The sequence below is a fragment of the Phalangium opilio genome, unplaced genomic scaffold (genome assembly GCF_054372755.1).
Source record: "Phalangium opilio isolate 3A_F unplaced genomic scaffold, DU_Popi_V2 ptg000003l_1, whole genome shotgun sequence".
NCBI classification, from domain to species: domain Eukaryota; kingdom Metazoa; phylum Arthropoda; class Arachnida; order Opiliones; family Phalangiidae; genus Phalangium; species Phalangium opilio.
In genome coordinates this window covers 14,513,212-14,527,350 of record NW_028324145.1, presented here as the reverse complement: position 1 = coordinate 14,527,350, position 14,139 = coordinate 14,513,212, and the positions used below count along the sequence as shown (strand labels likewise).

At 43.5% G+C, this 14,139-nt stretch overlaps 1 protein-coding gene and 1 long non-coding RNA gene across 2 annotated transcripts in view; one reads left to right on the top strand and one right to left on the bottom strand.

Moving 5' to 3' along the window:
* Positions 1 to 14,139, top strand: part of LOC149718047 (uncharacterized) — a 128,350-nt gene that overhangs the window by 42,712 nt on the left and 71,499 nt on the right. The window contains exon 2 of the long non-coding RNA XR_016368411.1: positions 1,484 to 2,289. This is a non-coding gene — a long non-coding RNA (uncharacterized LOC149718047). The remainder of the gene's footprint in view (positions 1 to 1,483; positions 2,290 to 14,139) is intronic.
* ttv (exostosin glycosyltransferase 1 ttv) overlaps positions 1 to 14,139 on the bottom strand; it is a 105,957-nt gene that overhangs the window by 36,966 nt on the left and 54,852 nt on the right. The window contains exons 2-3 of the mRNA XM_089841891.1: positions 10,680 to 10,881; positions 10,160 to 10,279 (exon numbers count right to left, since the gene is read on the bottom strand). Of these exons, the coding sequence (XP_089698017.1) occupies positions 10,160 to 10,279; positions 10,680 to 10,881 (322 nt within the window). The remainder of the gene's footprint in view (positions 1 to 10,159; positions 10,280 to 10,679; positions 10,882 to 14,139) is intronic.

Below are 14,139 nucleotides of genomic sequence, written 5' to 3'. Positions count from 1 at the left end.
CTACAAGGCGGGGGGGGGGGTGGTGCGGATTGCGTTAAAGTTAATCTTAATTAACGTCAATAAATCCATCCCTTCTTGGCGGGCGCAGACCGAGAACGAACCCAGGCAGGCCCGTATTTATTTATTTATTCTTTCATTGCTGTCTCGATTAATTAAATAGTGTTTCATTTACCCGTCCCTCGAACACACTCCCCCTTCCTCCCACCCTTCCCCCCTTCCGCACTCTTCTTAGATGCTTTTAACGAAACAACCGCGGAGGAATCGATCTGTTTTTGCCGCGCGAGCTACCATTTTCTTTTCCACCCCTCCCTCCACCTACCTCTTACCTTTGTGTATTTCCCCAAGTAGACGATGGAACAACAAAGACTAACTAACCCGAAGTAACGCCACTATCTTTGCCAAAAACACCTATTTTCCAAATTAATTTGTTTTCGGTACCCTTAGGTCCCCCCTTTAGATCTAGGGTAGACAACAATTAGACGAATGAAAGGGTGGGGGTTGTGATAACTTCGGTTTTATCAGCTTCTCTCGTAGTGATCTTTTAGAATTTGGAGACGATTCGAGAAGGGAATGGGACAACATTCCATTCTATTTATTTGGCCGTATTCTCCTCCTCTCGATTCCGGGAGTAATCTAGGCCTCCCTTGCCCAATGTCTATGGAACGGTCAGGTGGAGTGCCATTTCTCCCCCCCCCCCTCCCGCTCGTATCGCCCGGAATGGAGAAGCGGAGTTTCTTTTATTCGCGTCCCTAGAAGCCAATTTCCATTCGTTAGACGAAGCTTGGGCCTTCGCCCCAGCGCCAGCCATAAGGGGTCTCGGGGCGCCGGGGGGGGGCAGGGGTGGGCCGGAGTTGGTCTTAAAGAGCCCTATTCCGCCCCCCCCTCCCCACCCTTTATTCTTAGGGCTATGGGCTTTTTATATTCCGTTTCCGTATTCGGTGCGGCGCTCGATGGCTCTTTCCACCCCCGAAGACACAAAAAACAGCCTCTATAACAAGGACTATCTATAACGGTAAACAGTTTCTCTACAAGCGAGTACTCTTCTTGTTATTTTTTACGCCGCCCCATCCAAAGACCAATATATATTTTGATTGATTGCGAAAACGATTTAACTGCAAGCCGCTTCCCGGAGAAATTGGATTCGGCTTGGGCATTTTAAACTTTTAACGAGTCAAGTTTTTCAGGGATAATTAAGGGCGTTGACAAAAATTCAGGGATTTTTAAAATTTAGTCCAATTCAGGGAAATCAGGAAAATTTGTGAGGTTCGAGTAAGTTTGCTCGAAAGGGGTTGCTTCAACTATATAAACAAAACCACTCCCGTTGTTATTACTCCATATTTTGGAAAAATGCCTCGAATATGGGAGAAAACCTGTAAACTCAACACGGGGAAAGCTCGGGGAAATCGGTTATCCAAAAGTTGTATGAATCCCGAATATGTATTCTGATGTTTAGCTAAAGTTAAGGAATTTATTTTAATTTCAGGTCCTTTTTTTGGACTGAGTGACGTCAGGATGGACATTTCTTGGAAGGGCCACGTTTGGCCATCAGCGAGGGATCAAGATTTGGGCGGTCCAGTGCACAACCGAGCTGCACGGAGGATCGCGGGAACCAAACAGTACTGTTCTAAAGATATAAAATGACGTCACAGTGTGGTTCCCGAACGCGTTTGTGTTTCGCGGTATTTTTAAATCGGGTTGCGTGAACTTTGCTTGAACTTTGACTTTTGTGGTGCGATTACACTTGAACTGGACGCGAACTACGGTTATCTACCAGTTCATCGGGATGCCGAAGATACTGGGTGAGTACGTAAAATGGCGCGCGAATAAGCAAACTTCAAGGTCAGAGCGCCGCGACCCATAGACCCTTTTCCCAGCTGTTAGGCCAAAATGTTGCGAGCGCATAACAAACTTTCAGGGCAAAGCGCAGCGTCCCTTAGACCCTTTCCCTACAACGCGCACATCTGCTCATGTCACCTGGAAACACTTTGACGTGAATAAATGGAGGCCGACCAACGGGGGATCAAGTTCATTACGTTCCTACCTGGAGGACAAACTGTCGATCGTGAACTTACTACGACTCCGTGACGACATTGAACGTCAAAATTCGTCAACCAGTTTCTCAAAGTGTTAAAATCATAGACATTTGAAAATAGTCGCGTCGCGGGTTAGTTTTTAAAAGCAAGTTTAGCTTTGTGAACTTTTCGCGTCATAGTTTGGCATCGTCTTTGTGCCCCTTTTTGTCTCTGTGTGACATTTTCAACCATCGTTGGATTCGATCGTCGTCAAAATGTAAGTACCCGTTTTACTATGATTTCATTGCGTTTATCAAAGCACGCGTCGAGGAATTCAAAACATAGATCGGTCTTACTCCATATTTGGGAAAAACTCGGGTAAATCAGTTTTCCCAAAGTTGTAGGAACCCTGTTTGTGAACGCCTGGTCGCCCACGCAAACCAAAGAAACAGACAAGCTACGGTATAACAGTGTACGCTCTTCCTTTTCATAACAATTCTTTTATTCAATATATATATATATATGTTGTTGTTGTTATATAGTTTCTACGGATTTGTTCACTGTTTACTTTAGCTTGTTCGTTCCTATATATTTTTTTTAACAATGTTAGTTTTTTCGCCTTATTTTTTTCGCGGCGTTTCCCTCGGCGATATTCTAGGTAATATTTTATTTTAACATCGGCTGCTGCCGTCGCGGAATTAAAACGTAATTTTCGCTTATTAATCGCCACTGTCATTTGCGAGCGAGCTCTAGGAGACTCATCGTGAATATCCGATACTCTGGCTAATGACTCGTTACCAGACAACTTTTTTTATAATACTCGCGCTTTTTCTTTCTCTAATTAATTCAAACGGTATTTTTAGGCGGGGATGGGTCCTTTTAAATACGATCGCGTATTTTTGACCGCGATTTGACGAAGCTGATTAAACTGTAGGTGGTAACGAGCAAAGTCGGTAGACAATGGGGTTTATTTTTTTTTTTTTGGCGAAATTCGGTCTCTCGTACTTTGTAAAATTATAATTTCATCTTGGGCTTTAAAAAATTCATAATAGACGAGGGAGATTAATTTAGAAAGGTTGTCCATCCTTCTCTAGAGCAGCTCCGTGTGCGCGACTTGATGACGTTATTAAATTTAACCCCTTCCCCTTCCCCTTCCACATTTAAAAAGTTAATTACGCCGAAGGTTTCGAAGAAACCCATACCCCTATTTTCTGTCAAAATGTTTAGAAAAATCTGTTTAAATTGCTGAGAAAGTAATCCGCCTTTAATTTATAATTAACAAAATGAACCCTTATTAAGATATTGTTAATCTACTTCGGTTATATTCGCTTAAAAACAAGGGGCCGGGGTTGGGGGGGGGGTTAATAAAAGTGTAGGGGATGGTCTCATCCACTTGATTCGGCAAATGACTCGTTTCCCCGCCGCGTGTCATTGTATCGAGGAAAGAATTTTAAAAGAAAAAGCAATTTAGCCTAAGCCTAACCTCGCTAAAAGGTTAAGTCGTAACCCGATATAGGAGATCGTTAAATAGCGGGAGTGGGGGTGGGAAGAGGAGAGCTCCATTATACTCGGATTTTGAAGACCCCCCCCCCTACGGTGCACCCATCGATTCTTTTACTAACCAGGGGGACATTGAGATACCAGGGCCCCAAAAAAAATAAGGAGAGAAAAAAGACTCGATACGCAAATAACCCTTCTTCTACCCCTTTCTCCTTAAAAAACAAGCCGTCTTTACCTAGAATTTGACGAAGAAAAGGACTCTCTTCCCCCAAAAATCAATGCTTTTCACCGCAAAACCCTGCCTTCCTTCGTTCCAGAAGTACCTTACTCGAAGACAATTCGAATCGGCCCTCATTTACCAAAATCTACTTAATAAAATTAGGATTTTTTTCACAGTCTGCAATTTAAATATTTAATTTATCTAATCTATACATATAACTCAGTCTATTTTAAAAATTAAAAACGTACGAATTGCGAGGATATACGAGCCGTAATTAAGGATAACACTTCGAGTAACGCGCCTTCGCCGGGATTTACTAAGGGGGGGGGGGGGTAAAGAAAAATGTTATCCGAAACTACATCTTTTTAGGAAATTTTTAGTGTATGGTGATAAAGAAGTTTGCGGAAGATTTTCCTTTTTCCTTTCCTTTTTTTTGGAGCGAGTATCGATAAAGTCTATTCTATTTTCTATGGAAGGAAAGTTATAAAAACTCGGTGCTGATGGACCAAAATGGGGTCTGCCTACCCGACTTTACAGTGAGATTGCCCGGTTTTTTCATCTCTCTCTCGGGTTAGGCGCGGGGATCAATGGAAAATTTAGTTTTTCTCACGCCCCCGCTCCCCCCCCCCACCACCCATCCCCGCTATATTTAGGTTTAGGGTGCCGCGAATTTTGGGTTGAATAAATTTGTTGGCTTCGTTCGCTTCTGTGTAACACGTCCAAGGGATGGTGAAACGAAATTAAACCAACCTTCCTTCATCCGATTTAAGTAGTAGCGTGGCGAGAGACTGTGGTTAAGGCAGAGTCTCGCTTTGATTGGTTACATTTTTAAAACATTTACGAGGTTTCCTCGTGCACGATTAAACCGTTTTGCGGGAAGCCACAAAAATTCATTACGAGAAAATTTATAATTAGACTCGCGGTAGATAGCTATATATTATTTAATTGTACTTATTGAATAAGAGTATTCAATCTCAACTGGGACTTTTTCAACCCTGGTAGAAAACTTATCCCCGGACACCGGTGTGTCGCGGGTGAAACATTTCTACAGGCGCTAGAGTGAAAAAGGCCGAGTGAATGAATGGATCGATCTGTTGGGAGGTAGTTCACGCTCCCTTTGGGCGCGCTATTCCAGTGATATAGAGTAATGGCAGCATTCCACCTTTGACAGTATTAAACTCAATAGAGAAATAACATGGGCTGCCACTAGTCTATACGTTTATATTTTGATAGGAAAGCCGGCGTGGCAGTATTTGGGTTTCGCGATTTTCAAACTTTCAATTTCACGGCCGACTGGATGCCTCGAAGATCTTTAACTCGGATATTTAAGAAATAGGAAAATATAAACGTTTCTTGCTCCTCGCAATAACAGTCCGCCAGAGAGACCCCGCCCCCTTTACTCGGGGAAAGAAATAGTTAAATGTCAGGCTGGTGACCATCGATAACTGATTAATATTAAAATCTTAATTTCTAGTTCGTAACCAAGGAGAGAAATTTGTAATCCTTTTAAATTCTTCTCACGTTTTCTCTTAATGGAGAGAAATCTTTTATTCCGCGTATAATATCGGAAAAGCTTCTAAAACCATTTTAGAAAACAGAATCGTAGAGGTTTAGGGAAATCGATCAAGAAATATTTATATTTTTAGAGAAGGAGAAACAGATCATAGAATGGAAAGCGAAATTTCCTCAAAATAAATATAAAATAACCGTACGGAATAAACACGCTATTTGATATTCCGTATATTTAATCATTTTCAACGCCAACTCAAAATTATTTAAAACCTGCAGTCTCTGGAAACGGAAATCTAGCTGTAACTTGAAATTATACAATTTGAATAATTTGGCCCGCGTTTTCTTAAAAATTATCTTAATAAATTTAGGGAGATAGAGAAAGCGGGGCGCGGAAGAGGATCGCGCAGGCGCATTAGCATTCCTCGTTAAACTGAGAGAGAAAGTATATTCTTAACATGATAATTAATTCCTATGCTTTTCCCATTTAACGTTTATATTAGTATCAAACAAGACGTATAAATTAGGCTTCCTTGGCGGTCAAGTTTGTTGACTCTTTACTTACTTCTTGTTTTGTTTGTTGATCGAGCCAAGTTTACTTTGGTCGTCGAACTGCTCTCGTTATTTGCTGTTCAACAAACTTACTCTCTTAATGACTTTTTTAGTAACGGCCCTATAGCTATAACTATAGCGTGCTCGCTATAGAATTATCCCTGTCTTTTTATTTTACTTGATATCCAAATGTTATTATATCTTTGAGTGGTAAAACGCCCTAACCCCGATACACCCAATATTGCCGACTTACTATCAATTATATCCGCGGTAATGTTAATGTTTTGATTACTCGTTAGCGCGCGTGCTTACGCTGGACGTTGGTCAATCGACAGAAATTCTTATCGTGAAGATATTTTAGTTAACAACCTTGAGTCTGACAAAATAACGCCGGGAAAACTCTACGCTGTAAATTACTAAGAGCGAATTGAAAAAAGCATTTCCGATGAATAATAAATGAGGGCCGGGGGGGGGGCTAAATACTTTTATCATCCTTTGAGAAACCACTGAATCGTGAATTTCTTGACAAGGTAGGGGTTCTTTTCTGGGGACTGACGGATTAAAAAAAGGTTCTCTATCTCTTCTTCGTAGCCACTAGAGTTCAATCCCGCATCAAATTTCAATTAACATCTCCCCCCAACCGCTTTCCCGCTAACAGTTTCCTCCTTAAGATTTTTTTTATTTTGAATAAAAAAGTTCCTTATATAAGAACTAGGCCTAAGCATTCTCTTCCTCATGCACTTATCTTTTGGGAGATGAAAAGACGGCGAAGAAATCTTAATCGGACAAGTGCCCGTTAGATAATGCCACCAAGGAGAGCTAGAGAGAGAATTGTCCCTTCTCGAGTCCATGGATGGGTAGAAACAAGACGTGCGGGGCAATATTAAGGAAGATACTATGTTCTGTCTGGGCATGAGAATAGTCTGCATGCATGGGTTTGAAATTTTTGATTTTTAACGCCTTGATATAGTTGAAAAAAGGGTCGTGACCTTTGCCCTCATCTCGGGAGAATCAAACGGCCATTCATTTTCTGCCTCGAAATATATAGGCTAATAACTTTAGTTTGTAACCAAGCGCTTTAGGCGTGCCTAAAAATCGGCGGATGAAACTTGGGTTGGGGGATATGCCTCTAGCCGAATTCGGAGATGAAGAAAACTGCATTCTCCGGTTTGTTGTCCTCCACCCCCCCCCCTTCCAAACAGCGAAACCTCCCACAACAAAATCAGTTTCTTTATCAACAACGAAAGAAGGGAGGGAAGGGTAGAGCTGGAGAAAAGGGTAGACAAAAAAATTAGAAGCGATGAATCAAGGGGATCGAAAGCTTACTAGCTATAGATGCTCGACGCCAATATAAGGAAGATGAGGAGGAAGCGACAAATACGAGAGAGGATCTTCTTTGTTTCGTTAGGAACTCTTCATCGTTCTCCTAAATCCCTTCTCTCCACGCGTTTCATCTCCTTAACTGGAAGTAGTAGTAAAAAGGAAAAGGCACACTGCCGTATTCTTTCCCCGGAAAAGATATCCTCTCAGTCTTTGTGCTCATTGGCTCCATTTCGACGGACGCAGTTGGGGCTCTTCCCCCGCGACGTGTTCCGCCGCTTCCGTCTCTCTCTCTTCCTCCCACCCCAATCTCGCTCCCTCTTTTGATCCAAAGATGAGGGCAACGACTCCGGCGCCATATACCCAACATATCCCCCAGTATATTCCTTCCAAGAGGGGTTGGACACGGCACGGAACAGCCACAGCCAACGACAAAATAATCGTAATATCGACAAGGAGTGGGGAGCTGAGTTTTACACGAATGTTTAACGGAATTACGACGTCTAAAAATGAGATCTCGAATTCTCACGAAACCTTCTTCCGATCTCGGGTATAATTTTCAAGATGATTGATTTTCGCATTGGTAATCAATTTGTGGCCCACCCCTCCCCTCCTCGTTCGCGCGCGCGGTTTCCTCTAGCCATCCTACATTCTACAAGGTGGTTGCTTGCTTGCTTCTTCGGTGATCGGGAAGATGGGATGAGCTTTACTCCTCGGGGAAAGAGAAAGAGAGAAGAAGAGAGAGGGAGAGAAAAAGAAACGGGACGATATCTTCCCTTGTTATACGTATTAGTTAAAAACGACGAGCACTTTTATTTCTCCATCTAATAATACACGTTTATGTATTATGGGCAAGTGCATGGGGAATTAGATAATCTTCGTGGTAATAGTCGATATTCTAACCCAACACCATTAACGGATAGGAGATAGTTAAATGACGAATTGTGAACGCCGATTGGATAATTCATTATAGAGTGCTGTCAGTTGTGACGTCAGATCCAAGGTTAAACGTCACGAGTCTGCCTTTAGCAATGGGCGGCCATGACAGTTACCGTTTTTTCTTTATGGGAAAACAGCATGGGTGACGTCACACCGGCGCTTCTGACAGCACTCTATTATGAAAAAACAGGTCTACTTCAAATAGAAAACCTTCTGGTTACGGTATAAGAGTCGAGAAGCTAAGACCGCTGCTATTGTTTTAGGCTATGCCCAGAAAGTCGCTAGTGCCATTAGCAAAAATGCTTTTTCCCCTTTTTCTCCAGAGAGGGAGAAGGGGGAGCGGGGTAGAGAGAGGGAGAAAGAAGTAGAGGACAGAAAATAGGAGAAAAGGTCGCTGACAATCAGGCTTAGAGTCGTCTAGCTCCCAAAAATCACGAAAGACACTTATTGGAAAAAATAGAGGGAACGGGGAAAGAAGAAAAAGAGCTACCTTGTATTATGTAGCTACAGTTATTACGAGGGACAAGCCCCCGAGGAAAGCTAGCGATTGTACTCAAAATGGGCAACGCCAAGAGACATACGACGCGAACGCAAAAAAAAATATATATGGAATATAAGTGGAAAAGCAAGGGGGGGGCTGGCATTTTATTCGAGGTTGCTTCTATTCTATTTTTTCTGCTCTTTACCCCCTTAGCCCCCCCTGGAAACCCCCTTGACGAGATGAATATTGTAATAAGAAATTGGAAAAATGATCGGGGGTCTTCCCCCCCCCCTACACACACTCGATGACGTTTTTTCTTTCTTTTCTTGGTTCGCGGAACTAATGTACGTTTAGACATCGATTTTGTAATATTTACCGAAAACGGTGAACATCGAATTATGTAAGCGTACACGTTACTATAAATGAATGACTATCATCCGGAGTCAATTTAAGTTGTTTTATTTATTTATTAGAATGGTCCCATAACTGCCATCGTCAATTAGCCCCTTTTTTTCTTTGCTTCCTTAAATGGTGTCGTTTCTCGCGTAATAATAGATCTTCCGTTTTATTTATGAGGGCACAGAAACAAACTGTGTCTAAGGAACATTTCCGCCCCCGCTAAGATCGGATAAGTGTGTGAGAGAGAGAACAGGAAGGAAATAAATTGGGGTTTAACTCTGGACTGGACTCGAGAGAAGGAAGAAGTCGCCTAAATAAAGCCCGGCTTGAATATCCATCCCTTTTTGGTCTCGCAACCCTTTTAGTTTATACTAGGACCCGATCGAAGCCCGAACTCTCGTAAAGAGTTCATAAAAGTCGTCCAATAAGACTATAAAAAAGACTCGGCTGAAAAGGCATCGGCCAAATAGCTCGAGTGCATGCCGAACCTGATCAACGCGAAGTTTAGACACTTTTTAAGGAAAGGAAATCTCTATTAAAGAGTTGTCTCCCGCGAGTTCCCTTATTGACTCTCTCTTAGGTAGCGATAGAAGTCGTTGATAACTCCCGAGTTGATCTACTTCCGGGGTTGCAGGCTCGGAAAAAGGACTTGATCTAATATTCACGGCGCTGGCTGCCTCATAGCTCTTAAACAAAGACAATTTTAGCTTTTTCCAAAGAGAACGAGAGGAAATTTCCGGACTACAAATTGGAGACCATAAATAAGGCTTAAGCATTGACTAAGAAAGTCACCGGCCTTCCTTCCTTCCTAAGCCCCCCCCGCCTCCCGGGTCAGGTGTCCTAGGAAAATCTATGGTACCGTTTCGAGGTGAAAAAGGGGCCATCCAGGGACCGCCCAAGAACTAATGTTATAGTTTCTAACGGTAAAAAAAGCCGAGCTAAAAGTAGAAAGAGATTCGCTCGCCCGTCTGTATTCAAATGAGAAGGGACGTTTAGGCTTAGTGATATATTTATTTTACCAGATTCTTTTCCAAGCGCTAATCCTACGAGTTTAATTAAACTTCGCCTCTTAAGTTGGAATTAAATTTGTTGGATTTTTTTATGGCTTAAATTAGTCAGTCGCGAGAATTCAAAATTCCAGAAAGAATTGTATAAATTCATTTTTCCGCGTTGTAACCCCCTAAACAGAAAACAAGTAAAAAGTAAAAAAGGGTTTGGCGAGCTTACCTCTAGGGTAGTGTAGACTATTTTCTCAACCGAAGCGAAGTAAGTGTCGTAGAGCACCTGAGTCTGTTGGCGAAGCACGTGGACGCGCGTGGGAGGAATGGAACGAAGAATGTCCGAAACCTGACAGAGAGAAAAAACAAGAGAGAGAGAAATTTATAGTGAAGTGTCAAAATGTATTATTCTTAAAATGGAAAAGCTGGGCCTCCTTGTCTCAACTCTTTTTCGTGGCTATAACTCTCTTATTGGAGAATAGATGGACATTTTCTCAAAGATATTTGACATTTTTACGCTTTATTAGATTTTATTTAAAAATGGCTTTTGACGGCTAAGACGAGACGAGGGGATAGCTACTAATATTTCAATAATCTTTGGCTGAATCCGCTCTCCAAAGTTTGGCTCGTCAGCCGTATCTGGTAGCTTTATCTTTACGACCTCGGTGTACGTAGCCGATACGGGAAGAGTTAGGAGAGTAAGCCTCTCTCTCTCTATTGGTATAGATAAAAAAAAAAGTTTTAGCAACCTGTAGTAGTAGTCTTTCGTCGGCCCAAATGGTAGCCTGGTCCCACTGGATGACTTCGGCGAAAGGAAGTTCCCAGCCGTTACTCAGAATGACCGGAATGCAACTGGCCTGTAGCGCTTCCAAAAAACGGAAAGAACCCAAACGACGCCCGCGAGGAACCAAACAGAATGTCGAGTTCTGCATTAGAACTTTGTAGTCGTACCTGAAATCGAAAAGAAAGAATATTTCATAAATATACTGGAACGACGACGGGCATCGAACGCCCATAAAATATTCTAAAGCTTTCCCCCGCGCCCAAATTCTCTCTCGCGTCATCTAAGATTCGTGTTCGTGTGTGAACTAGTCCTTCCAAACTTTTCTCTCTCTCTCTTTTTTTTTTCAGAAAAAGATAGCGAGAGACTTGGAAGAGGAGAAGAGTGGATGGAATAAACTTATTTTTTCCTCTCTCTCTTCTCTTCTCTGTTCTCTGGGGCGAGGTGATGGAGGTAAGGGGGTGGGTAGTATGGAATGTACACCTAGAGGGAAGACTTGATAGGTTACTTTCCATGGTGCAGGAGTCAATAAGGGTAACGTAGTAGAGATAACTCTCATTGGGTTTTTCCCTTAGCTGGATTTCGCTGCTTGATCTAATAAACGGGACCGCGCTACTACTGCAGGCCTAAAATTTCCTCTTTCTCCCCAAAACGCGTTACGCCATCCGCCAAAGCTCTTCGAGGGGAGGGGTCGCCTACTCGCGCTCCCATTTCGAGTTGCCACGGCTTTAAAGCCCCTCTATATGTAAAGGAGGAGGAAATATTTTCGTGTATACATCGAGGCTTTTATCGAAGCCAAAGTTTCCCGTTATATAAGTTTAAAACTTCGTATAATTACAATGGCATTACGTTGATGCCCTCCCTCCATCCTTCTCCTATCCCGGAACTCGGGTATCGAAAATCTTTTCTCTTGACCGCGTAATTTCGTTCCCTTTTGCCTTTTCTTCGCAGTTGCCGAATAGGAATTAGATTACTGGCGATTCCAAGCGTTGATAGATGTACGAGACGCTCTCCCGCCCCCCTATCTCCCCCAACATCCTTTCTCCACCAGAGACTTTTCCGCTTTGGACTCAGGGTTAGTAGATGATGGCCGAGCGCTTCGGACACTTTAGCCCACCGGCATTCGCGACATGGCGTAGTCTGATCGAAATCAAGTAGTTTTGGGTTTCGCAACCTTTGTTTATGTTTGGCCCCTTTCGCAATAGAGCCCGAACCATGTTACCTAGTAACCATGTTGCGGTAGTAGCTAAGTTAGCTTGGGTGAGCAATAATGTGGGGGCTCCAAGTTTGGCTCGTCTCTTATTAAACTGGCTACTTCAATTAGGAAAGCGGCCCGAATTTCGTACCCCCCCCCCTTGCCCACCCTTTTCCCACGCAGGACCCTTGCCTGCCGCAGTCCGCACCTCGTCCTTCGACTATAAATCTAATTCCTTTGCCCGGTACTCCTCCTTGATGGTGGTGGTATATTAAAGGAGGAGGAGTTACCAATAATATCCATTACTTATTTGGCCATCGCTTACGACGAACGCCCGATGGTGTCCGTTTAAGAAACTGCAGTGCTAATAAAGGCTGAAGGTACTAATCCTCGCCTTACAATTTTTACGCTTCATAGTTCTCGTTTTACCGCATCCACTTGGGCGCGCTTATCTTTAGTGACGCGCGGAAATCTGACAATGGGACAAACGCGATACAAATCACGCTCTAATCCTAGATATTGCTCTTGTAGCTGGCGCGGCGTATGCACCTATACCGTTGTTATATTCGTTGGTATCCCCGTGTTTCCTGGGTGGGGTCTGGCTTCTCATTTCCCCGAAACTATGGAGAGTCGTTGGTGGCCATCTTTTAAAGTAAAGCGAAATCCGTTCGTGTCCGTAGCACCAAGAGATGGACGGACGGACGTGGTCAAGCATTCCTTTGTAGGATAAAAGGGGGAAGAGGGAGGAGAAGGGGGGAACGACGTAGATAGAAATACCGAAGATACTTTACTACTATCCACTATAGTAAAGATCCTATAACCTACTCTCTCCCATCTAGGACGAAATATTATGGACCCGAATGCGGAATACCGTAGTAATATTGTAACTCGGTGCGTGCTGGACTCCACACAGTTTCGTATAGAAGATTGGCGTTATCAGTCCGGGATAATTCGTCCAATCTTTTAGTCCGACGAGCATATATCCTCGGAAGCGTTGCCGTCGGTCTCTCTGTCCATCTCTCACTCGCTTCTAACAATTCGCCGTTCGCTCGCTTATGGTCTGGACTCAGGATATTAAATTCTAGCGATTCGTGTTGTAGGGCGCCGTGATACTAACTAGGGACGGGGGGAACCGAGACGGAAATGTTTGATGTTTGCTCCCAACCAAGGATGGCCGCAGCTTCCCTCGACCTCTCTCTCCCTGGGACCTAATCCCCCAAACCCCCCTTCTTCCTCTTCTTCTTTTGCTTCTCTCACTCGTCCAAACTGATTGAACAGAGAGTTTTGGCCCCATTTACTTTGCTGCCCAATTCCTCCGCCCACCCTACCTTTCCTCCTAAGTCAACAAACGCGTGCTGGTATAGTTGGTTCGCCCGGACCAAGTTTGACTTCTTTTAGTTAGTAAAGTTAATAAAAAGGCGAGCGCGGGCAGGGGCGCGATAGAGACGGGTAACGTGATATCTGGCCCCGTGTTGCTAATAATAAGCATCGTTAATTGTGCTCCGTTCGCTATTAAGGTACCAAAGAACATTGTTTCTTCTTTTAATTGGCGAGATCACGTTTATGATTTGGACATCTAGAGGTATCTAAGGTTGGCGCCAAGTCGTGTTTGAATGGAACCCTTCCCGACTCGCTCTTTCCGGCTTAAAGGGCCTTGCCGATTGACGAAAACGTTGTGGCTTTCCTTCTCTCTCTCTCTCTCTCTGGGCTCTGGCTGAGTGGCGATCGATGCTTCGACAGCGGAAGGGATCTACTTCATTATTAACCCACAAACTTCCATCGTTTTACAATCTAAACGCGGTGGCGCGGGCGCTCTTTGTAGCGTAACGAACATTACTGCGCCAATTAGGGGAACAACTATATTATACGTGTAAAATCTCCGGTCGTGATTGCGTTACAATCGTAGCCCCCCACTTTAAAGGGAAGCTAATGGTTCTCTTTGCCAGAAATTGATTTGCACGACGCGGCCTTTAAAGGCGGAATAAACAACCCCGATGCTGTGGACATTCGCCGCCATTTTCCCTGATTTTAACTAAATTTAAAGCGATGGGAGATATCCGATATTAATCTTTTTCTCATGAGGGAATTTTATACATTCTGGGATACTGCTAAAAAGGTTCTCTCTCTCTCTCTCTCTCTCTCTCTCTCTCGCTCTCTCTTTTTGAAGGTGCATGCGGGAGAAGCGGCGTGTAGAGGTAGAGAGGCTCTTTGGAAATAGAGGAGGTCGAGGAAC